At 38.3% G+C, this 26,502-nt stretch overlaps 7 protein-coding genes and 1 pseudogene across 8 annotated transcripts; 4 read left to right on the top strand and 4 right to left on the bottom strand.

Annotated features, from left to right (window-relative positions):
- Nucleotides 1–2,395: 2,395 nt before the first annotated feature.
- On the bottom strand, nt 2,396–4,251 carry LOC117622220. Its single transcript, XM_034352815.1, has 6 exons — nt 3,933–4,251; nt 3,793–3,841; nt 3,631–3,682; nt 3,204–3,373; nt 2,992–3,099; nt 2,396–2,644 (listed from the first exon to the last, which is right to left on the bottom strand). The coding sequence occupies exons 1-6, from the start codon at nt 3,977–3,979 to the stop codon at nt 2,588–2,590; spliced, it is 483 nt and encodes a 160-aa protein (XP_034208706.1). The 5' UTR covers nt 3,980–4,251; the 3' UTR covers nt 2,396–2,587.
- Nucleotides 4,252–4,774: 523 nt separating this feature from the next.
- LOC117620884 (tyrosine-sulfated glycopeptide receptor 1-like) lies at nt 4,775–7,028 on the top strand. Its single transcript, XM_034351124.1, has one exon. The coding sequence runs from the start codon at nt 4,775–4,777 to the stop codon at nt 6,983–6,985; it is 2,211 nt and encodes a 736-aa protein (XP_034207015.1). The 3' UTR covers nt 6,986–7,028.
- A 979-nt stretch (nt 7,029–8,007) lies between these two features.
- Nucleotides 8,008–13,014, top strand: LOC117620882 (annotated as a pseudogene).
- A 349-nt stretch (nt 13,015–13,363) lies between these two features.
- Nucleotides 13,364–14,189, top strand: LOC117623266. The gene has a single exon (XM_034354177.1). It carries the CDS (start codon nt 13,507–13,509, stop codon nt 13,948–13,950), a length of 444 nt encoding a protein of 147 aa, XP_034210068.1. The 5' UTR covers nt 13,364–13,506; the 3' UTR covers nt 13,951–14,189.
- Nucleotides 14,190–15,069: 880 nt separating this feature from the next.
- Nucleotides 15,070–20,332, bottom strand: LOC117622899. Of its 2 annotated transcripts, XM_034353703.1 has the most exons (14): nt 20,061–20,332; nt 19,912–19,951; nt 19,601–19,691; nt 19,372–19,486; nt 19,204–19,274; nt 18,593–18,662; nt 18,285–18,347; nt 18,116–18,187; nt 17,909–18,010; nt 17,673–17,747; nt 17,195–17,302; nt 16,684–16,800; nt 16,012–16,068; nt 15,070–15,442 (listed from the first exon to the last, which is right to left on the bottom strand). In XM_034353703.1, exons 1-14 carry the CDS (start codon nt 20,208–20,210, stop codon nt 15,386–15,388), a joined length of 1,188 nt encoding a protein of 395 aa, XP_034209594.1. In that variant the 5' UTR covers nt 20,211–20,332; the 3' UTR covers nt 15,070–15,385. The 2 variants fall into 2 exon arrangements, with proteins under 2 accessions (XP_034209594.1, XP_034209593.1); XM_034353702.1 differs by lacking the exons at nt 19,912–19,951; nt 20,061–20,332 and having other exon boundaries at nt 19,372–19,481; nt 19,601–19,700.
- Nucleotides 20,333–20,927: 595 nt separating this feature from the next.
- On the bottom strand, nt 20,928–21,389 carry LOC117620880 (auxin-responsive protein SAUR50-like). The gene has a single exon (XM_034351120.1). It carries the CDS (start codon nt 21,387–21,389, stop codon nt 20,928–20,930), a length of 462 nt encoding a protein of 153 aa, XP_034207011.1.
- A 1,182-nt stretch (nt 21,390–22,571) lies between these two features.
- Nucleotides 22,572–23,501, top strand: LOC117622774 (indole-3-acetic acid-induced protein ARG7-like). Its single transcript, XM_034353548.1, has one exon. It carries the CDS (start codon nt 22,895–22,897, stop codon nt 23,330–23,332), a length of 438 nt encoding a protein of 145 aa, XP_034209439.1. The 5' UTR covers nt 22,572–22,894; the 3' UTR covers nt 23,333–23,501.
- Nucleotides 23,502–24,642: 1,141 nt separating this feature from the next.
- Nucleotides 24,643–25,701, bottom strand: LOC117623235 (auxin-responsive protein SAUR50-like). Its single transcript, XM_034354141.1, has one exon. The coding sequence runs from the start codon at nt 25,476–25,478 to the stop codon at nt 24,912–24,914; it is 567 nt and encodes a 188-aa protein (XP_034210032.1). The 5' UTR covers nt 25,479–25,701; the 3' UTR covers nt 24,643–24,911.
- Nucleotides 25,702–26,502: the final 801 nt, after the last annotated feature.

Raw genomic sequence — 26,502 nt, 5'->3', positions numbered from 1 at the left:
TTCAAAAAAATAATACGGCGGTTACATATAACTACGACGTATAAATTAAAAAATACGACGGTACATTTAACTTCGGACGTGGTAAATAAATACGACAGTAGTGTTGTAGGTACCGTCGTAGTAAACTCAAAAATTAAAGTACATAAGTAATAACTCGCGTCATGGTAGATTATTTAACATGTCGTTTTTATTAATGTACCGACGTGGATTTCTGTAATATACGTCGGTCATACCGACGTTGATTTTACAATTTAAACGGCGGTTTTTTTGTAAGGACCGCCGTTGGTTTTAAAAATTTATTCTATAAATTTGTCGCTTTCATTCATTTTCGGTTTACATTTAGGGTTCCAAGTTCTTCCTCTCTCAGAGACACTGTCTCTCACATCTCAAAGACAATAATTTGGATGTCTTTCTCAAAGAGAAATTGAGCTTACTCGCATCAAATCTATGTCCACAAGAAGAAGCTTGTCAACTAGCCTTCTCACTTCCTTGATCAAGCCTGATAGGACACTTAGTGCTTCTGAATACTCCTTGCTTTCCATCAAAAGAGATGCAAGCCTGGCCTCCACTCGCTGTCGAAGGAAAGTTCGCTTCTCAGGGAAATCTGAAGATCAGATGTGCTGGAATGAAGAAATCTGAAAATCAAAGAAATTTAAAATGAAGGAAATTAATGTTCTGGAATATGTAAATTTTCTTTTTTGGATGACAGATTTAAATAAAATAAGAATATAAAAACAACGACTGTTTTTGTATTACTGTCGTCGTTTTTCGTCGTCTTAAGTAAGACTAAGACGACGTAATATATTTGTTGAGCGACGTTGATTTGTTTTTTAAACGTCGTTAGGTATAATATAACCGTCGTTGAAAATTGTCTCTCTGATTGCAAATTTGCAACGACGTTAGGTATAATATTTGTAGATACACAAAAGCACACACATCATCAACTTCCAAAAAATTGTCTCTCTGATTGCAAATCTGTGTCATCTGTTAAGATTATGATGTGGAACAGAGTTCCATCTGGTAAGATTTCGTAACCCTTGGGATCTCAAAAAAATCTGATTATGTCGGCGGTTTTCTATATAAACCGTCGTGGTTATTTCAATTCTTGTCATTAAATAGATCTACCGACGTAGGATAAGAAAATCAAAGAAAAAAATTGTTAACAAAAATTCTTATTAAGACGACGGTTAAAATCAAAGGTACGACGTATAAAATGAATAAATACGATGTTAAATTTTATAGTACGATTTAAAGATAACGTCGTAGAACTATACGATAATGACGTCGATATATTTATATTTTCCGTCGTTGTACATTAATTTAATACGCCGATATTTTGTATTTTAAAGCCGTGGATTTGTTTGTAATTATACGGCGTCTTATACGAAAACCTCGTCGTGTTATTTTATGAGTAAAATCGGCGGCTTTTATTGAAATCGTCGTCTTTACTTTCTACGTCGGTCGATTCATAACTTCTGCCGTTCTTTGTTGGCTTTGATTTTACACTGCGGAAATCTGTTTCAAATAGACGTCGGTTGTTTAATTAGGTACGTCGTTGTTTTTGAACAGCCATTTGACTCTCCATTTTTAGTTGTCTAAGGTGGTATTACACGACGGTGTTTTTAGAACCGTCGTCTTTTTAAAAACCACGACGGTTTTCACTTAGACCGTCGTTGTTTTCTGGTCGTCTTTTTCACTTTTTGTAGTAGTGTTGGTTTTAAATGGCCTTATCACATCAGCAAAACTCAATAACTAAAAGGATGTTTTGGGTTAACTAACAATCACATCGTGCAAAGAGATCAGAAGTTGGAACCTAAGAAATCTGTTGCATATCTCAAACTATGATATTAATCAGATAGAGAAATTTAAATTGGTATATCGTTAAACCAAATTGAATTTCAGATACTTCACTACAGTTTCATGAACCATTAAGAGGCTAACTTGATCAGAGGCCAAGGCCAGGCGAGCAGCAGACGGAGATGAGTTTAGATGGAAATTGATCTTCGAATCGAAAGAGAAGAAGGCAAGGAAGTCGGTGAAGAATGGAAGCCAAAACTGAAGTCGGTGAACTATGGCTGTGTAAAACAATAAAAGTCTCTAGATGTAGACATCGAAGAACCAACAGCTCTCCCATTTTACCCCTGAAGCTCTTCAACCAGCTAGTTGAAATCCAATCAGACGCCTCTCAACCCTAAACAGCCGCTAGTTACATCCCAAGGAAAGAGAGGGCAAAAAGGGAAAAACACAAAACAATCAGCCAAAGGCAAAATCGAAATTTTACTGTGCAAAGGGAGAGAAAAAACTGGCTGTACAGTTTAAAATAAAGGCATTTTCGTAAATTTACTGTGCTTAGCTACAGTGATTAGTTGCATTGGGTTTTAGTATATATAGAACAAGCAAAAGGACCCGCGCGATGCTGCGGGTTATGAAATTACATCAAATGTGTATAAAGTTGTGGAAGAAAAGAAAATGTAGAAATGATGAGCAAACAAACATTACAAAAATAAAGAAATCAGTACCAAAAAAATAGTGAGAGTATAAGGAATAGAGAGGCAATCATGAATTATACCTTTAAAGCGAAGAATCGTTAAACAATTTGGCCAAATGACTGCTTCTCATATTTGGATTTCGTACCCAAGATCTCCTGAAACAATCAAAATTTCATGGAAGCCTGAGGGGTAAAAAAACAGAAGGAAAGAGAGCAGAAAACACGTAGTAGTATAGCCAAGTCGAATTTTGTGAAGGAATTTTGAGGCAACACAAAAGGAAAAAAAAGTCAAATAAAGAGCAAGAAACAGAAACAATGATCCCTTAGGACGCTCGAACAACCGGTATGAGACTTAAACGACTGACTTAAGTGAATATGAACTGGCTGGGCTTCAAAGAATATAAGCTGGTGGTTCAAGCGCATGCTAGTGCCCTCATGAAGGGGTTTTTAGTGGAAAGTCACTTAACCAAACTTAAAAATAGCAAGCATGGCATTAAACTTACCTGGCGGTCAAACTCAACATTCGAAATTGAATATACTTCATTGGTGATCTGAACGTCCTTATTGATCAGACCGTCAAACCATCTGGTAGCTACATCAATATGAGAACCCTGCAATCGATGCTCAAATAATAAGATTAAATATGTCTGTAAACTACTCAGGAAGCTTCAGCAAACTTTGTTGCACAGTTTCAAACTTAATATCAGTATCATACCTCTTCTTCCTCCTCATAATCAGTTTCTTCCGCTTCTTCTTGCTCCTCATTATCATCAATGCTCAATGTCTCTGGACCAGATAAAGCTTGCAGCTTACTTTCGTCACTGTCTTTTGTAGCCTGAATTAAAGCATCCATCAAATCCGGCTCCACTTCTCGCAGCATTTTTCCTTTACACAAATTGAATGCACTTTGGTAAGATAAGATCACAGAACGTATAGATGCAAGAAATGATTGGCTTAAACAGATTCAAGTTTTCTGTTACTGACATTTGACTTGACTTGTTCATGACTAACAGTTGCCAATTTGAAACTCAAAAAGAAAAAAGCACCGCTCAAACATAACAACATAGGAGTTCGATTCATTTACATAAGAAAGTTGAAGCCTAATTTAGTTTCTAGGCACCGCACAAAGTTTTTACGCATACCAATATAATTGAACTGCCTTCGCTTCCCTTCTCGGACATCAGGTCCAAATTTCTGCGACAATAACACAAACAGCTTAGCTTCAACAAACAAATCACTAACTAATACTTGTCTGAAACAGCCAAGAATAAACTAACCAAAAAGTTCAATTACAGGGGCGGCACCTTCACTAAAATCAGAGCATCCAGCACGTCTTGGTCCAGAGAAGCCACTCTACCATCCCCAACACCGTAATTATACGTTAGACTAAAATAGCTTAGCTAATTTTAAAAATAAATGAATAAAATTTTCAATTTTGAGTTACCTGAGAATGCGTTTGATTTGAGGGGTGGAGAAGGAAGAGAGGTCCATAGCCCAGCGGACCGCACGGCGGGCGTGGCGCTTCAACTCGTTGCGGCTCTTATATGTAACCGAATCCCAATCCGAACCCGAACCCGAACTGCCGATGTTAGCATCTTGGTAGTCGGAGGGTCTGAGTCCGCGTAACAATTTATGGACGCCGCGAGTAGCCAAGTGCACTTTCGTCAAAGAGAAACGATGGGAGCCAGTTTTGGTGGTTACTGGAAGTAAAGGCGAGTAGAGAAGATGATGGAAGATACAGCAATGCTGCTGCTGCAGCTGGATTTGCAGCTCACCTCCCAAGCAAATATCGACGGCCTCCAACGCATGTCCAGCAACGAACACTGTTCTTCCATGGCTGCCCCCCAACCAGCTGGTTGGAAACGAACTGAAGCCAGGGTTCTCTCTCTGCGGACGAAACCTTCTGAACGAAGGAGGAGGGGCAAAAACGGGAACAAAAGAAGCTGTTTAGTCAAGGGCAGTTTCGTCAATTTACTGTGCAGCAGGGAAAAAAAACCAAAACAGCAGAAAAATGAGGGGCATTTCCGTCATTACACTGTGCTTAGCTACAGTGTTTAGTTGCATTGGGCTTTAGTATATATAGAATTTCTGGTTATTTGGTGATCAGTCAACATAGTTAAGTAACAAACAACAGACGACCACGTAACCAACCTAGTTTCCAATGACTTAGTGTGGATTCAGACTTCAGATAAACGAGAAGAATTTAGACCAAGTCAAAGTAAACGCTTATGATCATATGTACAGATCTGTAGGTAGCTATTATTTCAGAAGGGGCTGATGTTTGAGATGAAAGAGAACAGAGAGACCGCCAAGGACGACAAGGAGTTGCCACAAACACCAAACCAAAGGCCAAGAACACAGTTTCTTCTCTTTTTGGGGCAATGGTTTGTCCTAATGCTGCTGCCTTGCTTTGGCACATCTGCCTGTGACAAAGTGAACAGTGACGCTCTCTTGTCCTTGGCTCTCAAGGCACCATTGAATTTAAATTGGTCTGCTTTCACTGACTGTTGCCTTTGGGAAGGAATAAGCTGCGGCCCAGGAGATCAAGGACATGTCGTCCGGCTTTGGCTGCCTAGGAGAGGCTTAACTGGTGTCATCCATCCATCTATCACAAGCCTCACCCATCTCACCCACCTCAATCTTTCCCACAATTCTCTCCTGGGTTCTCTCCCTGATGATTTGTTTTCCTCTCTCTCTAGTCTCCAAGTCATTGACTTGAGCTTCAATCATCTCATCCATCGCCTACCACCCTCTTCAAATAAAATCAGTCAGCTTCAGGTTCTGAACTTGTCTAGCAATTTCTTCACCGGAACAATCCCATCTTCGATCCTTGCCCCATCGGTGTCCATTTTCAATGTCAGCAACAACAGCTTTTCCGGGTCGATACCCATCGACAATGGTAGCAACCACACATCCCTTATCTTCTTGGACTTGTCCTACAATAAACTCATTGACACAATTCCCCCTGGAATCGGATTATGTTCCAAGCTCCAAGTTTTCCGTGCAGGCTTCAATAGCCTCTCTGGTTCTCTCCCTGATGAAATTTTCAACCTTGCTGATCTCCGACAGCTCTCTCTGCCTGTCAATAGTCTTACAGGACCCATCAACGATGGTATCATGAACCTCACCAATCTCCAGATCCTGGAGATCTTTTCAAACCAGTTCTCTGGGCCAATCCCCAGCCAAATTGGTAGCCTTTCCAGGTTGGAAAATCTGCTGCTCCACGTCAACAACCTCACAGGCCCCTTACCTCTATCTCTCGCCAACAGTACAAAGCTGTCTGCTTTGAATTTGAGGGTCAACAACTTGACTGGAGACCTCTCTTCCTTCAACTTCTCCCCTCTCCAACGCCTCACCACTCTGGACCTTGGCAACAACAACTTCACTGGTGAGTTCCCCAAAAGCCTCTACTCTTGCAAGTCACTAACAGCTATTAGATTGGCCGGGAATCAGCTCACAGGTCAGATATCACCTGAAATAGTTGCATTAGAATCCTTGGCTTTCCTCTCCGTTTCTACCAACAACATGACAAATGCCACTGGGGCTCTTAGGATTCTAAAGGGTTGCAAGAACCTGACCACTCTGATCTTGTCCAATAATTTTCTGTTTGAGCCTGTGCCAGATGATAAAAGCCTAGGAGACCTAGATGGATTCCAAAGCCTTCGGGTTTTTTCTCTTGGGGGTTGCCAATTCACAGGTCAAGTACCCACCTGGCTAGCCAAGCTTAAAAACCTTCAAGCCTTGGACCTGTCATTTAATCTTATAACTGGTACTCTTCCCGGTTGGTTGGCTAGTCTGCCCAACCTTTTCTACATTGATTTGTCCAATAACCTCCTTCAAGGCGGATTTCCTAATGACCTCTTTGGGATGCCAGTTTTGACATCGAAAGAGGCCAGTGATAAGGTGGACAGAAGTTATTTAGAGTTGCCACTATTTGTGAGGCCCAATAATGCTACTGATCAGCAGTACAACCAACTGTCCAACCTCCGCCCAGCCATATATTTGAGTAACAACAGCCTTAATGGCAGTATCCCCATTGAGATTGGCCGATTGAAGTTTATTCATGTGTTGGACCTTAGTCATAACAAATTCTCTGGCAGCATCCCAGATCAGATTTCTAACCTCACTAACTTAGAGAAATTGGATCTTTCCTATAACAATCTATCTGGTGAAATCCCTGTTTCTCTCAAAGGTCTGCATTTCTTGTCTTCCTTCAGTGTGGCATACAATGATCTTCAGGGACTTGTACCATCTGGAGGTCAGTTTGATACTTTTACCATCTCCAGCTTTGAAGGAAATCCAGACTTATGTGGCCCTCTAACTCCCAAGCGCTCTTGCCATCAAAGCCCTCCACAAGTACTTGAAGTTACTCGGAGATCTAAGACACAGACGATTCTTATTGCACTCATATTTGGGATCTTCTTTGGCATTGGCTTTGGTATTGGTTTTAACATGGATGATAAAAAAATTCCAATAATTGGCTGGCGTAGGAAGTAACTAATTAAGTTTATGTGTATAAACCTGCTGATATGTAAGTTTTGATATGCCAACATTTTGATCCATGTATGGGAGTTCATCACATATCAATAAATGGCTTTGCATTTGTCTTTGTCAAAACAAAAAGGGATAGATTAGATTCTGAACCGTGTGGAGATGAACAACTATTTTAGAGATAAATATCTAATCAAATTACTCTCCACATGTGAATTTCACTGAAATTTGAGAAGTGTTTTAGATTAAACAAACCTCATATAACATCCACTTGCCAAAACAAAAATGAATTCTGCTAATCTAAAATCCACAATATTTAAGCATTGTGGGAAGAATATTAATGTAACAACAGAGAATTGGGAAGGAACCAGTAGAGAATTAACATGAATAATCTAATAGTCCATGTCAACTCTCTCTATGTCAAAGTGTTTATTATTTCAATTTTGTCACATCTAGGTTTAGAAATTTCTAGATTCCAGGAACGTGCGGTGGATCAAATCTATGAAAATGAGGAGAAAAGCCCAAAACTTATGGGCCGAGCCCAAACCCTATGGGCCGGGCCTGATAGGTTAAGACATTTGTGAAATCTAAATAGCAAATAATTTGCTCGGAATATAGGAATTAGAGTTGCAAAGAATACGTGAATATAAGTGAAAGACTAGGAACATAAGAATTATAGATGTATGCAATTAAGGACTCTTTTAAGAAACCTACACTATAAAAAAAAAAAGTTGAAAAGGCAGAGGACCCCAACGGATATTGACTGGAGGGTGAAGAGCAAAGAGAAATTCTTTCTCACGGCATTTTCAGGTTTTCTCTATTCTTCTCTTCTATGTCGTTTATTTCTTTTGGTTTTTTCTCTAATTATCAAAGTTGAAACTATGTGTTTCTAATTTTTTCCAACTCTAGTTGAGGAGAGAAGAAAACCCCCACCGATATATTATCTATGAAATTCCCTTGGTTATGATTTATTACTTCACATGAATTAATAATAAAATTTATTGTTTTATAGATCAATCCTTTCGATCATGGCTGAACCTCTCAAAGAGATCAAATGCATTCTCGACCTGATGCCGGTCCTACTCACCAGAACCAACTATTTTCTCTGGAAACCTTTGTTCATCCGCACTCTAAAGGCCTACGACTTGGACTTGTTCAACATCATGGAAGGAGTCGAGCAGTGTCCACCACAATTCGCGACGAATGAAGAAAGGGACGAAAATCCCGCTTATACCGATTGGATTATGAAGGACCAAACATGCATGGCCGTGATCAGTACAACTCTATCAAAATCCATACTCCCCTACACCCTTGATTGCACAAGCTCCAGAGCTTTGTGGCTAAACTTGGAGATTCGATTCACTACCGCCGCTAAATCTCATTGCTTGCGGCTCAAGGCTCGCATGCAAAGCCTCAAGAAAGGATGGATGCAGTCAATGGAGAAATACCTAAATTTGGCTGAAGAAATTTCCAATGAGCTTGCCGCCGCCGGATATCCCCTTGAAGATTGTGATTATGTTGGTCACGTCCTCAGGGGACTTCCATCTCATTATGATGACTTTGTTGCATGGATGAGGGCTGGAGGGCATATTGCTGTGACTCGAGAAGAATTGCACGGTTTGCTTCTTCAAGAGTCCCGTAGGAGAACTCAGCTTGAATTTTTAGTACAACCCCTGCTCATTGTCGGCATTACTGTGATCATTGCTCTTATTCGTCGTTAGTTAGGGTTTCTCTGTTTAATTAGGGTTTTTTTAGTGGAGAGTATTTTCGTTATCATGATTCATTTTTAATTCTTGTTAAACTATTATAATCTATTTACAGAGAATTTTTGTTGAACATAAACTATTATTTTTCGGCCTTTTTAAACTCGCCTAATGTTTTTTCATCTCATTTTATCTCTATTTCTGATTACATTTTAATAGAGTATTGTTCTATGTATTACCAGTGTCTTGAAACATTTGAACCCTTTGAAAAATAAAGGGATGGAAAGATTCTGATCACTGAGTGGAAAAGAATTAAAGTTTTAGAGGTAAAATCGTCAGGAACTTGAATTTGAATTTATGTTTCTACCATGCAGTTAACTTGTAGTCTATATGAAATAAAAATAATTCTGAACACAAACAAATTTTCTGCTGAAGTCCTTTTCAGGTATACAAGACCAGGTTTAATCTAACTCTCAAATGTTAGGTAAGATAGGAAAGGCACCAATAGACAATTCATGAAGAACCTAATTGTCCTCATAGGCTATTAGATTATGTTATTGTGACTAGTTTGCAAGTCAGGCAGCCACTACTAACTAAAGCAGCATGCATCAACTGTCCCTTGCCTTCAAAGTAAACGCTTATTTGATGCGCCAATGTGGTCCAGCTCAATGGAAAAAGGGCCTTGACTTGTAGACCATGGTCTCAAGTGCATCAACGGTCCCCTTGCCTTCAAAGTAAATGTTTATTTGATGCACCAATGTGTTCTAGCTCAGTGAAAAAGGCCTTGACTTCTGCTGCTGCTGCTGCTTCTGCCTTGCTTTGCCTCTGCTGCCTGTCACCAAGTGGATCATGAAGCTCTCTTGTCCTTTTCCTTGGCTTTAAAGGTATCATCGCGGCAGCCATTGAATTGGTCTGCTTCTGTTGACTGTTGCTCATGGGAAGGCATAAGTTGCCACCAAGATGATGGTCATCAACGCATCGTCCGTCTATGGCTTCCTAGAAGAGGCTGAATTGGTCTTCTCCCAAGTGACTTGCTTTCCTCGCTCTCTAATCTCCAGGTCCTTCACTTGAGCTCTAACAACTTCTCTGATCAGATTTCTAACCTCACCAACTTAGAGAAATGCTCTCTTCTTTCAGTGTGGCATACAATGATCTTCCGGGACTTATACCATCCAGAGGCCAGTTTCTTAATTTTACCATCTCCGGCTTTGAAGGGAATCCAAGATTATGCAGCCCTCCAACTGCGCATCTCTCTTGCCCTCATCCAGAATTACCAGCTCCTCAAAGATCTTACAGATACACTTTTTTAAGTATTGAGAACCTCTTGTTTGATTTTCTTATGGGGGTTGTGGCGTTAATAATACAAACATATTGTGAAGCGGTGCATATTTAGAGCAAAATTTAGTGGGGATTCAGAATAGGAACTCTGGGTTTTCATGTACGAACATTCCGAAAACAAAATGTATGGTACCAGAAAACAAACAAAACTACATAAATACATACACAGCTTATCTTACAAGATAAAAATAGGCAATTTTCTTCAATATTATTGATAGCATTGATTCATCATGCAATGACAAGTAGTTTTTCTTTTCCTTCAACAGTAACAATAATAAACAACCTTTCATCGCAGTCAATGGTTTATTGTGGGATCAACGCAATCAACGGTTTATGATGATTGTAAGTATTTCATCATGTGATAGGAATCGTAGGTGTTGGTCATGAGGCATGACTCCTGTGTTAAACGCATTAATATTACGATCTATCTGTTCATGCAGCGTCAGTTTTTTTGACACTTTCTATAGGTGGATGCTTACTGCAATGCCCAAGTAATTCCATGTACTGGAAGCTCAGACCAGACATACAAGGTCAAGTGGTGCCATTTGGGGTTTCTCTTGATCATGATATATGTCTAAAATAACTAAGAATATATAACATAACAACTAGATACTATATATTTATGGTTATTGGCCAGTCAACATAGTTAAGTCGTAAACAATAGATAAACTTGCTGGATGCACTAACAATCTAGTGGGATTCAGACGTCAGATAATAGGAGGAATTTAGAACAAGTCTAAGCTCTCAAAGTAAGCGGTTATGTGATACATATAGATTGGTACGTACCAATGATTCCATCAGGGGCTGATGAATGACATGAAAGAAGACAAAGAGACCACCATGGAGGAGGAGGAGGAGCTCCCAGGAACACCGAGCCAGAGATCAAGAACACAGTTTCTTCTCTTTTTGGGGCAATTGTTTCTCCTAGTTCAGATGCCCTGCTTTGGAGCCTCTGCCTGTAACAGAGTGGACAGTGAATCTCTCTTGTCATTGTTTTTAAAGTATCGTTGCCATTGAATTGGTTTGCTTCCTCTGACTGTTGCAGGAATAAGTTGCCACCAGGAAGACAATGATCGTCACCGTGTCGTCCGCCTATGGCTGCCTGGGAGAGGCTTAACTGGCTTTATCTCTCCATCTATCACCAACCTCACCCATCTCACCCACCTCAATCTTTCCCACAATTCGCTCTCGGGCCCTCTCCCAAAGGACTTGTTTTCCTCCCTCTCTAGTACTCTCCAGGTCCTTGACTTGAGCTTCAATCGTCTCATCAGCCACTTACCACTGTCTTCCAACGAAACCAGTCAGCTTGAGATTATAAACTTGTCCAGCAACTTGTTCCATGGAACAATCCCATCTTGGATCCTTGTCCCACCAGTGACCATTTTCAATGTTAGCAATAACAGCTTTTCCAGGTCCATACCCATCAACAATGGCGGCAATCACACTTCCCTTACCTTCTTGGACTTGTCCTTCAATGAATTCACTGACCCAGTTCCAGCTGGACTAGGATTATGTTCCAAGCTTCAAGTCTTCCGGGCAGGCTTCAATGGCCTCTTTGGTTCTCTCCCTGAGGAAATTTTCCACCTTGCTAATCTTCAACAGCTCTATCTGCCTGTCAATAGTCTCTCTGGACCCATCCGTGATGGCATCATGAACCTCACCAATCTCAAGATCCTGGAGCTCTTTTCCAACCAATTCTCAGGGCCAATCCCCCGCCACATTGGTAAGTTTTTCAAGTTGGAAAAGCTCCTCGTCCACATCAACAACCTCACTGGTCCATTACCTGCATCTCTCACCAACTGTACAAATCTATCCACCTTGAATTTGAGGGTCAACAACTTGACTGGACACCTCTCTGCCTTCAATTTCTCAACTCTCCAAAGCCTCACCACTCTGGACCTGGGCAACAACAACTTCACTGGTGAGTTACTCCAAGGCCTCTACTCTTGCATGTCATTAAGAGCTATTAGACTGGCCCAAAATCAGCTCAGAGGGCAGATATCACCTGAAATAGTTGCACTAAAATCCCTGGTTTACCTCTCCATCTCTTCCAACAACCTAACAAATGCCACAGGGGCTTTTAGGATTCTAAGGGGTTGCAAAAATCTGACCACTCTGGTTCTAGCCAAGAATTTTCAGTGGGAACCTATGCCGAATGATGAAAGCATAGTTGACCTGGATGGATTCCAAAATCTTCAGGTTCTTGCTCTGGGTGGTTGCCTATTCACAGGTCAACTGCCCACCTGGCTAGCCAACCTTAAAAATCTTCAAGCCTTGGATTTGCCATTTAACCTTATAACTGGTTCTATTCCTGGATGGTTGGGCAGTATGCGCAACCTTTTCTTCATAGATTTATCCAATAACCTTCTCACTGGAGGATTTCCTAATGAGCTCTGCAGAATTCCAATTTTGTCATCAAAAGAGGCCGGGGATCAAGCAGGACAGAGTTATCTAGAGTTGCCAGTGTTTATGCAGCCAAACAATGCTACTATTCAGCAGTACAATCGGCTGGCCAACCTCCGCCCAGCCATCAATTTGGCAAACAACAGTCTAAGTGGCACTATCCCCGTTGTTTCATGTCTTGGACCTTAGTCATAACAACTTCTCTGGAAGCATCCCAGATCAGATTTCTAATCTCACTAACTTGGAGAGTTTGGATCTCTCCTATAACCATCTACCTGGTGGAATCCCTGCATCTCTCAAAGGTCTGAATTTCATGTCTTCATTCAGTGTGGCATACAATGATCTTGAGGGACTTGCGCCATCCGGAGGTCAGTTTAATACTTTTACCAGCTCCAGTTATGAGGCAACCCAGGAATATGTGGCCCTCCCACCTTGCACCCAACCTGCCCTCAACCATTATCACCAGCAGCTGGTCCAAGATCTAACACTCACAGAAAGCTTCTTACAGGACTCATTGTTGCCATTGGTTACTGCATTGGCTTTGACATTGGTTTTGGCTTTGGTTATAAACAAAACTTCATTGTAATTTAAACTGGAACAACTTCATTGTAAGTGCATGATTGATCAACAAGTGCTTGAATTTAAATATTCAAAATATATTGAAGAAACAGACAACAACAATTACATGTCAACTCCATTGGAGAGAAAATTAAAAGCAAAGCAAGAGAACTAAGCTAACCTGGAAGAGAGGGAACAGCCAGAAAGAAACAACAGCAGCAACAAGCCAATACGAACAAGAAGCCCAGTCCAATAAAACCCGGGCCATCTCTCAACCCATTTGCTACAACACACCTAATAATCTAAAGATTCTAGTGAGAGAAACAAAAACACATGAAATTAAGACAAAAGACCATTTGAACCTTGTCAGTCCCTACAGAGTCCACCTTATCTCTCCATAAACCCTAAAAAAGTAAAAAGCCCATTGAAGCTCTTCCCTCGACTTCTCCAAAATCCACCACAAAAACCCTTGAAAAGCTTTCGTTTTTCTTTTTGTTATTTCACTTTAATCTTTTGGAAACCCCAATGGAACAGCCATCCTTCAACTCTCTCCCTCAAAACGCCAACACATCATCTTCCACAGCCAAACCCAAAACCCCAAATACCCAAAAGAAGAAGCTACCAACCGCACAAGAACTCATCTCCCACTATGAGTCCCAAGGCCTTGACACCCGAGAGGCCTCTCTCAAGGTCATAGGTGACCTCCAGGGTGCCCTCTTTAGGGTCATAACCTCTGGCAGAGGCAGAAAGGACAAGCTCTTGGCTGAGACCTCAAGAAAGATTGACAGCACCAACAACAGCCTTGCCATTCTTAATATGAAGATTGACTCCAAGCCTGGCTATGGTGAAGCTTTTGGTATTGGGGTTGCTTCTGGGGTGACTTTGAAAGGCATTGAGACTGTTCTGCCTCATGTTCTTGGGAGTTTTGGACAGATTTGGAACACTGTCAGGAATGCCACTAAGGATTGATGTTTTGTTTTTTTTTCCTGCCCTTTTTCATTTTATTTTTTTTTTTGGGGTTTTTGGGATTTTTTGTTGAATTTGGTTGGTGGGTTTCTTGGGATATTGCAGAAATTTGTAGTGGGAAAATGCATTTTATTGATATAAAATTAAATGTAATTTCCATTGAGAATGTTAGAATTATGCCTTTACTTTAGCGAAGGTACATCTGTATTGGTATTGAATGATAAAACTTCCGCAACAGAATATATGGTTTTTGAGGGCATTCTCAAATAAGTATTTAAGTTAAGGATTGATTATACACTTATAATCCAATAAGTATTTAAGTTAAGGATTGATTATACACTTATAATCTTGACTCTTAAATTGTATATAAGAGATTACTAACACTTTTTATAAATGCAATCCAATGACTGTAATCGATCTTTAACATAAAATACTTATTGGAGAATCTCCCTATAGATTGGACTAGGGGTGGGCACGGTTCGGTTTGGACCGGTTTTTGCCTCAAATTAGAACCGATCCGATACTATTCATGCGGTTTGGTTCGGTTCGGTTTTAATTAAAAAATTCAAAAACCGTCCGGTTCGGTTTGAACCGGTTTCGGTCCGGTTCCGGTTCCGGTTCGGTTTTGAACCGGATTATAAAAATTATTTTTTAAATTGTTTTGTAATACAATTCTCAACTGAAATATTATTTTTTTACTTGAAAATTAACAAATTATTCAATTTCATATAATTAATAAATATTAAAGTGAGAAAAGAGAGATATTTTGACATTGAACTTGGATAAATATTAGGTTTTTTTTAGTGAAATTAAAAATATAGCATTAAATATAAATATATATTGAAATTATATATTTTTTAGTTTCACCGGTTCGGTTCGGCCCGGTTCGGTTTTTGAAGACATGGAACCGGATCCGAATCCGGTCCAAACCGGTCCGGTTCGGTTTTTGACCGGTTTTTGACTTTTTGGTCAACTCGGTTTTTTTCCGGTTTGGTTCGGTGTGGTTCGGCTCGGATTTCCGGTTTGCCGGTTTGAGTGCCCACCCCTAGATTGGACTGTGACTTCCAATTAAAAGTTTTTTTTTATACTTCATAATTTCCAAGTAAAATGATAAAAGTTAAAAGTTAATAAGCCTTCTCCTCTTCCACCAAGTCTGATAGAACCAAGTCAGGCCAAGCCTAAGCATTTTGCCTTTTGATAACTGTGGTTGTGTAGTATTACCAATCCATTAAATTACATAACATAAAAAATTAGAATCTAATACAAAATGATCCTAAGCAACCTTTTCTAAAATACTATCATCTACCTCTTTCATAACCCATATGATGAAGAGTTTTTTAACAAAATTGCGTCTGGAAATTCTTGAGGTATAGGCAACAGAACTTCAATGGTCAATAACTGTATGGCGCACCCTACTTGGGCAATAACAATTTGGTCATTATCTTGAATATCGGTCCACAAGTGCCTTGGCTTTATCTGGTGCAAAAAACCGTGCCTGTGCATGAAACACCATGATTTATAGCTAAAGTTCATGTAACACAAAGATTTGGAGATTAGCAACATTCGATGCCACACGAACGGATGCACCTAAGGAGAATTAGGCATCTAACTTTGACAGATAGTTCAAACAAACAGAGACACCCAACATCGATCTTAATTTCTTTTTCACCTTGGAAGATGGTTGCAAATAGGACAAAATGAAGGAAAAATGAAATGTCACCCTTCAAGTTATAGGCCATGGGACTGAAACAGCACAGGGCTTTCCATTCCAGTGCTGTTACAGTCCTTCAAGCAGGATAATGCCCACAGGAAATTTAAGCCACATCTAATTGTAGCAAGCATTAGTATAGATGAGATGGTATGCTAAACTGAACATATAACGTGTGCGTGTATCCTGCAGGTAAACATCTGTATCTACAGAAATATACTTCATCTTCCAATAGACATTCCAATATTTACCTGTATAAACATCAACTCTTTACATGTAATGTGTGTGTGTGTGTGTGTGCATGCTTGTATCAACAGAAAAATAGTTCATCTGCAACCAGACATCCATATATTTACCTGTATAAACATCCTTTCCGCTTCTCCAACTTTCCCATTTTCTCTCAAAATAATTCCCTGCAGAACCATTAAAGAGACAAAACTTTAAAGCAAACGCAAGTTCTTTTTATCCAACATACCAAGGATCTAGCATATGAAGACAAGCCAAAATACCTAAGGGAAGAAGAGTTGTCTAAAACAAAAATAGTTCAATGACCTTAAGTTGCGCTTTTTCATCACTAGGAGACCTTTTGTTAGTAGCATAAATAATTTCAATAAAACTGAAGTGAATCCCACATATTCACTTGGAAACACTTCTTCAAGAAACACATGTTCTACAGCACACACTAAAGTGATTCTATAACCTAGCAAACACTTGCGTCTATTTCTACCAAACACAATAAAAAAAACACTTTTAGTTATATGAAAATGCTACCAAGCAAGTCTGAAGACCTTAGAGGATGTTTCCAGACATGAGAAATGACATCGTCTACAGTCATATAACAGACTATGGGGTTCTTGGTTAGAGCTTAGTGGCAGACCCTGAGTTGTGTTTTCTTCTTTTTCCCTTTCTTAGAACATCCAACCAACCCCATCTAATTAGGAATTTAAGGCTTTCTTGAGTTTCGCTGACACAAATACTGACAATCTTTAAACAAAAAGAAAGCAAAAGGAAAAAGAAAAAAAAAAAACCTTAGCTAAGTAACTGCGGAAGTCATTTGGATGACTAGAGATGAGCCGATCATAGACAGATACAGCATCACTTACATGACCCCAATCTGAATATGCTTTTCCAAGAAGTAATTCAACCTGATTATTTGTGGTATAACCAAAAGAGAAAAGTAATAATTAGATATTGCATAAAAAGAAGCAATTTATCCAAACATTTTAAAACTTAAAAAGAAGGGAAGGGGGATGAGAGAGAGAGAGAGAGAGAGAGAGAGAGAGAGAGAGAGAGAGAGAGAGAGGTGCGGGGATAAATTTGGAATATTAAAAATAATGGTCCAAAACAGATTCTTCTCAAAATTTTGGGTTTGGTTTGGTTAAATCTTTCTTATTCAGTTTGGTTTTCTGAACTTGTTAAATTGGTTTGTTTTGGTTTTATTTGATTTTCTGTCACCTTATAAACAAAAGTCGAAAAATTGTTCATTAGCCATTTCAGTGATGCCAAAATATGTAATATTATAGAGAATCTGTGACTCACTTGAATAGGATCCACCTGCAAATTTGCTTCAGTTGTAGTGCTTCCAACCTTTGCATCTAGATTGCCAGCATTCATACGTTCACGAGAGGCAAGAAGAAACTGAACAGCCTGCAATAAGTTTGATTTTACTTGTAAGAAACTCAGTAAAGTACATAGGATAAACAGGGGACAATTGAGATTCTAAATCTCACAACAAATAATCAAATACGCGATCAGACCAATAAATAATGATTGGTACCAGTAAACCACTAAATTCCTTCGGTTTTCCAAACTCAGGCCATATGGAAATGAAATAACATAGTCTAGAACAGGTAAAATCATCTTATATGACATATTTAATACTATAAAAGGATTTTTTAAGCACCATGCTAAATTATTTGCACCCTGACTAATGATCTCAATAAGAATGCTGTGACATGAATATCTTACAATGAAGGTTAGTGCATTTTTATTTCAATTCACAAGAATAAGAGAAAACCTCATCTGGTTTTTTAGCAGCAAGTAATGAATTTGTGAGGCCACGCAGAACTTCAAATTTGAGATCTTTAGACACCTGTCACACAACAACAGAACATTCATGTACCACATTTTATTGAACTTATGTTATTAATAATTAATGAAAATCATCAACTAACTAACAATATCAACACATCTTCAGTGATAGAAGTGATTCGAATTAGTTGAGCTTAGTGTGCACAGTTTACAGAGACTGACCATTGAAGAAACCTTATATGCAGCAGCACTCCCTTCATAATCCTTGAGTTCATATTTAACTTCTCCAAGCAAACGAAAAACTTCGGGATCACTTGGTTTCTCCTGTGTACCCACCCTATCAGCGTGATAATTTCCTAAACAGAAAATTTAAACAGCATGTGCCACATACAATGTGCAATAATTCCAAAAGCAAAAACAAGAACAAACCTTAGCCAAGTCCTGAAGCAGAGTGGAAGCCCGAGTATATTCTCCTAATTCTGCTAAGGTTACTGCAGCTCCCTGCAAAGCCCCAAGAGAGAATATTTGATATGGCTGCCACTTGAGGATTCAGTAACAAAGGAAGAAGAATAGTCTAGTGTTTTGCACTACAACTCACCTCAAGGGCAGTTGGATCCTTCGGGGAGTTACTAAGTGTTGCTTCATATTCTTTCAGCCGAGTCTGCCACAAATCAAAGGCAAACATGTGAAGGATCTTTTAAAACGAAGTAATATGAAACGACACAAATTTAAAATGCAAAAGCAAAAACAGTATAAAATCAGAAACAGAAATGAAAGAAAGATGCTTAGTCCATCAAAGAGAAGAGAAAATATAAAAGATTGTGGCTTCAACTCCTACAATACAACATACAACAACACCACCAAATGAAAAATGCAAAGATAGAAAATTTTTCCCATGAGCATTACCTGAAGTGACACTTTCTCTTCTTCGGACAGTTTGTTACTGGTTATTGCAGCATCCTCAGTAGGACTTAAACTGAAAACTTGAAGACCAAATCAAAATGAAATCATTCCTCTGCAATTACTCAACAATCAACTGCTGTAATAAGAAGGGTGTTAAGAAGATGAAGAAGATGAGGAAGTCAATAACAAAATACCAAAAGTTTAAAACCTAAAGCGGCCTGGTTCCTTCCCAGATATTAATTCTCTTCATAAAGTAGATTAACTTTTATTGTCAAAACATAAAGAAGAAACAGTAAAAGAATAGATTAACTCCCAACGAACTTTAAGATATCAGATTTTAAATTCTGATAGGCTGTCAGAGAGATTTATATATAACTAAAAGAAAACAACATAGTTACGTATGTACATATACATATACACCTTCCTCTTTAATCAAGTGGATAGACAGAGAGCACAAATCCTTAATGTTTCATGATTTTTCCGGCCAGTCTGAAATCATGTGTCAAGGTAAAGATACCAGAACAATATGATAAATCAAGCATGGGCAGACACGTGAAAGATAGAAATATAAGGGTAACTTAATCTGAAAGGACCTTTAATCTACTATGTCATACCTTCCGGAAGGAAGAAAGTCTCCAAGAGCAAAAACCAAACCAAAGACCACTACAGCTACACCTACTCCAATCTATTCCATGAACGCTTTGGGTTAGTGATTTGTGTAAAGTGAAAAATGATTCTTAGCATTTATTTACAGTTAGAAAGCAGAAAACAGCAAAGTTTACCTGTGTACCAAGTCCAATTGATTTCGTCTCCTTCTTCTCCAACTCAACAGGTGCATCATAGTCAATTGCCCCAAATTCCTTTTTTTCAACTACTTTTTTCTGCTCAAGTGCTGAACTGAATTTCATGCACAAGGGATGATACTCATTGGAAATAATTCTAAACTAAAAGTTATGTTTCCAATGCGCTCTTATGATATGCTAATTCAGCAATACACATACACATTTTTACCTTCTGACTGCTTGCAGACGTTCCTCAAACTCAAGGTCAGCAGGGTTTCTCTTAACCTTTCCATCAAATCTAGAATTCAATCCAGGTGCCTCTACAGACAAAAATGTGACCTTGAATTGAATGTAATAATAACCCAAGAAAATAATACAACTTACAAGGAGCACAACCCACCAATCAAACAAGAGTGTGGGACTAGAAAATTATTAAACAAGCCTTCAAGTTGGTCATGAAATTTGCAACATATCTAGAAAGGAAAGTTGGGTAGTTGCCAAAAATAAATAATAATAAATAAAAAAGGTTGATTCACTTACGAGTAGGAACAGCACCCGACCGTTTAGTGGTTGATTCCTGCTCCAAAAATGTTAAGTTTTAGCACAGATTTTTTTCATTAAAAAGATAACAAATTTAACTAAACTATAAAGAAAGGCTTAATCTTGGTCATCAATTCTAAAAATGGTACCTGATTGAGGTTGTTCTTGTTCCGGTTTTTGTTCTTATTGTTGGTTTTGGTTCCGAAACCAGTTCTGGGCTTCGAATCAGAGCATTGAATTTTGACCTTAAAGAAACGACATGTCGTCATCGTCATCGCTGTTGTTGCTGCGAGTGACATGACTGTGTTTTTGCAGCTCGTTTTCTCCAAAATTTCAGATTAACGGTCTGCTATGCGACTGTGTCTGTGTTCCTCTTTCTCTTTCACTGTTTTTGTGTTTGTTTTTTATTTTTTTTGGTGCGAACACAATGACACAGCACAATCTCTTCGAAACTATCTGAGCTAAGTGGGCCCTCCAGATAAGATTGGTGACCCGTCAACAATATTAATGAAAGAAAAACATAGTTTTGGTTGGTTTCTTCTAATTTTGAAACGTGTTTTTCTTTTTTCCGTGGAATAAAAAAATGCAATTTTAAGAGTTATTTTGGTTAATCCTTGTAGCGCCCACATCATCGAAATTGTGAATTCATCAGTGTTGAAAAATATAAACTAAGGATGAAGTTGAAATTCTAGTACAGATTGCACTCCATTTTTTTACTTCAAGAAAAACTATAATAAAAGGCCTAGGTGCAAAGCAGATGAGGAACTCTCCATGGCTATATATGATCCACATAAATTTGTACTATTTAACCAACAAAAATACTTCCACCTCATTCTCGATGGTGAAGAATACAATAAACTCTCGTCCATAAGTGCACAATTAGCAAAACGAGATACGAAATTGAAATTAGAATCTTAAAGCTACAAACAGCTTAAATTAATCAAACGATGGAATGACAAAACTAAAATTTTCCACCCACCATCGTTAAAAGAATGTCCATACAACATAAATAATAATCAGACCCTAGCTTTCTGCAATAGAGGTCTAAATCCATGGCGATGATCACAACACATGCTATCTCCCTTGCTGCATATCGTAGAGGAATCAAAATTACCCACCTCAGAAACCATCTTCAAGAACTCGTGCAACTCCAAGCTCCCATACATTTTCTCATCTTTTTTAAGCAAGCTCAAGACTTCTTTGAAGAACACAACATCACATGGCAACACTATGCCTCCACTGGCCTTGAACCCAAACTCCTCCCCAGATTTATCAAGAAGAGCTACGAAGATTGGGAAGTTGAGGAAGCGGGTCGGGATCAAGAATCGGATTCGATCATATCCAATGTACACAGGAAGGAAGCCGGAGGGAGCGAGAGAAGATTTCACATTGAGGCTTATGGCCTTCCAAAGTTTCATCACTTGTTTGAGTTGGATGGCTTGCCTGATTGTTTTGACCCTTTTGCTTGAGGTTGCCATTAGGAAATGAAAGATGGAGAATGGTGATGACAAGAATTGGATTGTCATACCGCTCATGCTAATATATCCCATGGTATTTATGTTGTGAAATTCATGAAAGTGAGAAGAGTGTATATATAAGGTTTCCAAATGTAGCTTGTTGAATGTCCATGCACATATTTAATACATTTAATTTTTTAATAAACTACAAGGTAATGCAAGCTTAGCATTGGTTAGCACTAAGACTCAAATGACAACAAATTCCTATCCTATTAAATGCTAAAATCAACGTATACCTAATTTACGCCATAGCTGTTATTCACATTCTAAAAAAATCATCATACATTGTTCTTTTATAAAAACATAGAAGATAATTTGCACTTGAAGGACAGCACGATAACTTTTCGATCGGAATGTTATAAAACTTTATCCATATGGAATTTATATATTTTCATGATATTTGGATTCTTCCACTGAAATGTGAATTAGAAACCGATCATGTAGCTAGCCCATCTTTATCCACAGAGATATAATTGTTGCCTATCTATCGTTGTATCCAAAGTCTAGCTAACAAGATTATAGCAAGGATATGTATCTGTTACAGCTCACAAGTGACAACATCAAATATTTTTAGCAAGGTTCAGTCCTTATTAACCAATAACACACAAATTGTTATGATCGATGTCTCCAATCTATTTACCTTCATTCTAGCTAAATTCAGATGCATACGCCAGTTGTGTTTTTATATCTTCAAGTGAAAACGAAAAGGGTGGCTCTTGGTTTTAACTAAATTACACTTTGGTCTATTCCAAATTTGGCATCAATGTTATGTCGATGTGAATTTGTGTACACAACTTTTATAAGTTCACACATCTACGAACTACATTCCTGACCACATTTCTCATTCTCAATTATAGTGAATCGCATTCTATGGTCACTAAAAAATTGTGGCTGAAAAATTCTAGATGGCTTATGTTCATTCATGGGCTCATTAATTTATTATTACATTATAACAACGCCAAAATTGCCAACCCCTTAGCTATATTATATCGACCGTATACATAATGGCGGCCAAATCTATACAGCACGTGGACAAGCCAATTATAGAAATGGCTGTGAGAATTCCACGGCGGAGCACTCAACAAATCTAGACTCTAAATGGTCTGAATTTCTATTTGAATGTCAACAAAATTTACAGCCAACTTAACAATTAACAAATCCTAAACCGATTATGACTAGTTCCTCCCCAACTCAAAACATGTTGTGTTTCGCAGAGAAAGAGTTTTTTCTTGCGTTATAAGAAACTTTTTCTCTGCGAAAACACTACCACAAAAATAAAAAAAAATAAAAAAAAGGTGTTCTAATTTGTGGTTGTTTGTAAAAAGATTAAAATTCCGACATGAATTCTATCTTCTTATGAATCATGAAACCTTTTTTTGCATGCATGGACTTGGCTCGCCAAGACTTCTCATCCAAGGTCCAAAGCCATTCCTAATTTCATCATCATTCATCACCAGCAGTGCAATATGAAGCAGCAGCGAATAAGACACATTGCATGGCCCAAGCACATGAACATCCACCGCCTACGGCTATGGTTGCCTCCACTCAACCACGAATCTGAAGCTGTTTCTGGAAAGAACATGACCATAAGAATCGCAGAGTCCGGTGAGACCTCTGAGTTGCTCACCGGAGAGCTGTCCGATGGCCAACAGGGTGGTAATTCGGTGCTGCAAGTTCCAAAAGGGTTCTTGGCAGTTTATGTTGGGCCGGAGCTTCGAAGGTTTGTGATTCCCATGAGCTGTTTGTCATCACCGGATTTTAGGGTGTTGATGGATAGAGTGGCTGAGGAGTATGGGTTTGAGCAAGAAGGTGCACTCAAAATCCCTTGTGATGAAGAGGATTTTGAGCATATTTTGGTCAGGTGTTTAGAAAGTAAGAAGAATGATAAGAAGAGAAAGGTGTAATTAATTAATGCAACCCTTTTGTTTTTTCTTTTAATCTCTTCTCCTACAATTTAGGCAGAAGCAGAATGTGTATAAATTTGTTTCAGAATTTGTTATCATTTACTTCGTCTACTTGGATTGATTTGGGTTTGAAATTTTTGTTTCATATATATGTTATATATTTTTTCATTTGGGGATAACACGCCTTCTTTGAAAGTGCTTTTGGAATTATCAAAAGCACTTCCAAAGTCCTTTTTGCTTCCTCTGGAGAATCATTTATCTAGCTTCACAAGAAAACGTTGCAACTAATATGCAATTAGCACTTTGATTTTCAAAACTCATGTGTTCGAAAGGATCAGACTGCACTTCGATCATCAAAATTTAAAAGAGGAAATAACCACACCCAAAAAAAAAACAAAACAAAAAAATAAAAAATAAAAAAAAGGTCTGAGACATCCATTTGTTTCAATACTATCCCTCAATAAAAGAAATGGACCAACATGCATTGGCCCATGGTTTTTTCGACATGGTTAAACCTCCTTTTTATTATTTATTATTTTATTTTATACAAGCGATAATTTATTTTAATTTAATTTAAACTACAAGATGGAGGATTTGAACTCAGGTTCAAAGTGAGAGGCACATCCGCTCATGTCTGCCAATTTCTTTTCTTTTCATTTATTACAATACTATTTTGAACTATAAAACAAAATTTTGAAATACAAATAAATAAAATGAATAAAAATTGATAGCAATGGGAGTTGCATGTGAGTTTTGATAGCAGAAGCTTGAGGTTTCAGTATCATGCTCAGGGCCGGCAGCAGAAGGATAACTGAGATGTCCGTAAACTGAGTCCATTATAATAATTAATTAATAATAATATGTTGTATGTATTTTATGTATGCAATTTAATTAACAAACGCTACTTGCATTTCTCTCAGTTCCCACAATGCCATGAGCAAAGAATTACATTGGTTATTGGAAGATGCTGTCGGAAAAAAAATAAAATAAAATTTAAAGCCTCTGTAAACCCTGTGCCGACTAGTCTACACAGTTCTCAACTAGAAAACATTCAAAAGCACTTCCACAGCAGAAGCAAAGATTATTTCCTTTCAAAGCAAAGATTAAATTCATCACCTCATCATTATATGAAGATTATGAGATTTCTCATTTTCAGGACCACTGCTTTTATTCTCTTCCCTGTTTTGACTTGGAGCTAAACTTATAGAGAGATTCTTTTTCTTCCTCTCATCAGTCATTAATTCATGGGATGAAAACTCAGAAAATTTGCAATGACATTTAAATCCTAAACTAAATAATATTTCTGCTGTTGAATGATGAAAACTTCATATCCTTTGCACTAAAAGTGGTGGTAGATAGATACAACATAGCTTACTTGGATCTTGATTAATGATATCCAATCCAACTATAAACTAATAACTCCCTTGCAGAACATGAAATCTACCTTATTATTAATTCATCTCTAAATCCTCCTCTAATCACACTCTGCTCTCTTTCCATTACATTTATCTTCACAAAATGATGCGAAAAAAAGACGAAAAATATGGTGAAGAACATGTACTCAAAATCAAGAGCATTATCATCTACACATTTGGGGGTGATGAGAAGGTGTAAGCTCACAATCTGATGGAGAGGAGCAAAAACCAATCTTGTCTTTCTCTGCACTAATGAATCCAAACTCATTGTGCAAGAAGAACACCTCCCTTTTCTCTTCAACCACCTTCAAGATCTTCTCGAATACAGGCACTTCACATGGAATCTTGAGCACACCTTCTTGCTGAAACCCGAACTCCTCTTCAGCTTCCCGAAGCAGAATCCGAAAAGCTTGGTGCCCCAAGTACTCAGTTGGGATGATGAATCTCTTCAGCTCCTTCCCAACACAGATGGCAAGAAACCCTTTAGGTACAACGTCATTTTGAGCCGCTGAGACATCTGAGAAGGAGAGTGTTCTCTTAATAAACTTCATGCTTCTGCTGCTGCTAGTAGAAGTAGAAGTAGAACTGTTGAGACTATTTGTGCTGTTGGTTGAGGATGAATTGGTGCTGGGGTTTGTGTTTTTAGGGGCATTTGCTAGCTTCTTCCACTTCTTTAGGATCTGTTGGAGCCTAACAATCTCTCTGATCTTGTTAGACTTCTTTGAATCCATGAAGTAGAAATGGGGCTAGCTAGCAGATGCAGGACAAAAATTGGGGTTTGTGTTCTGTTCTTTTTAGTTCATTGGTGTGAAGTCTCAAGCAGGTGGAAGGATTTAAAGGAGCTGGAGAGGCTGAGAGTGATGAATTGCTAGCAATATTTTAATTGTTTGGGGAAATATTTTATTTGCTATTATCATTAAATTTCGGGTACGTCGGTTGCTGGTGCAACTGCCTCAAGACTCAGAACCCATCAAGGTCTTTTGTTGTTTAATCCCTAGGTATCTAGTGGCACCTGCTACCTTCCAGATTACTGAAGCCTGACTATCTTGGTTTTTGCATTTTCTTTTACTGTTTTTATTTATTTATTCCCACCCTCAAGTTCACAAAATTAGGGTTGTTAGATTCTAAGTTCAAATATTGTCACACAGAGGAAACTGGAAGAAGAAGAAAAACAACTAAAGGGAAAAAAAGTCTCGACAAAGTCACAAAAGCATGAATTTGAAACAACTAAAGGGAAGAACAAGTCTTTTACTTTGCTCCAAGTCTCCAACAAGGTCACAAAAGCATGAATTTGAAATGACATGCTTCACCAAAACCATTTGAGATTGATTTCATGTTTTTATTGGTTAAACTATGTGGATAGTCTATTCATGACATTGATTAAGTAACCTTACATTACAAAAGATTTGTACAATAATATTCCACAATGTAAGATCTAGAAAAATTAATAATCCCAAAGTGGAATCTAATACATGTATATATGGTTATCCGTACACTTGTTTTTAATTTTCCCACACTAATATTCTTAGCCAATCCACTCTATTGGATCCATGCAAATTTAAGTTTTTGTTAGATCTACATGCACATATCATTGGATCCTCCTTTTTTTCTCCCCTCTTCTTTCCGGGAGCACTTTTGCGCACCACTTTAACCCAAGGTGTATGCTCATCACCATTCTCAACACTTGACATGAGTTGATAAGCATAACCATGGTTACATAAATCAAAGTAAAAAGTTATTCATTATTATGCCTAT

This window comes from Prunus dulcis, chromosome 3 (assembly GCF_902201215.1).
Source record: "Prunus dulcis chromosome 3, ALMONDv2, whole genome shotgun sequence".
In the NCBI taxonomy this organism is placed as follows: domain Eukaryota; kingdom Viridiplantae; phylum Streptophyta; class Magnoliopsida; order Rosales; family Rosaceae; genus Prunus; species Prunus dulcis.
The sequence above is the reverse complement of the archived record's forward strand: the minus strand, read 5'-3'. Positions and strand labels throughout refer to the sequence as shown.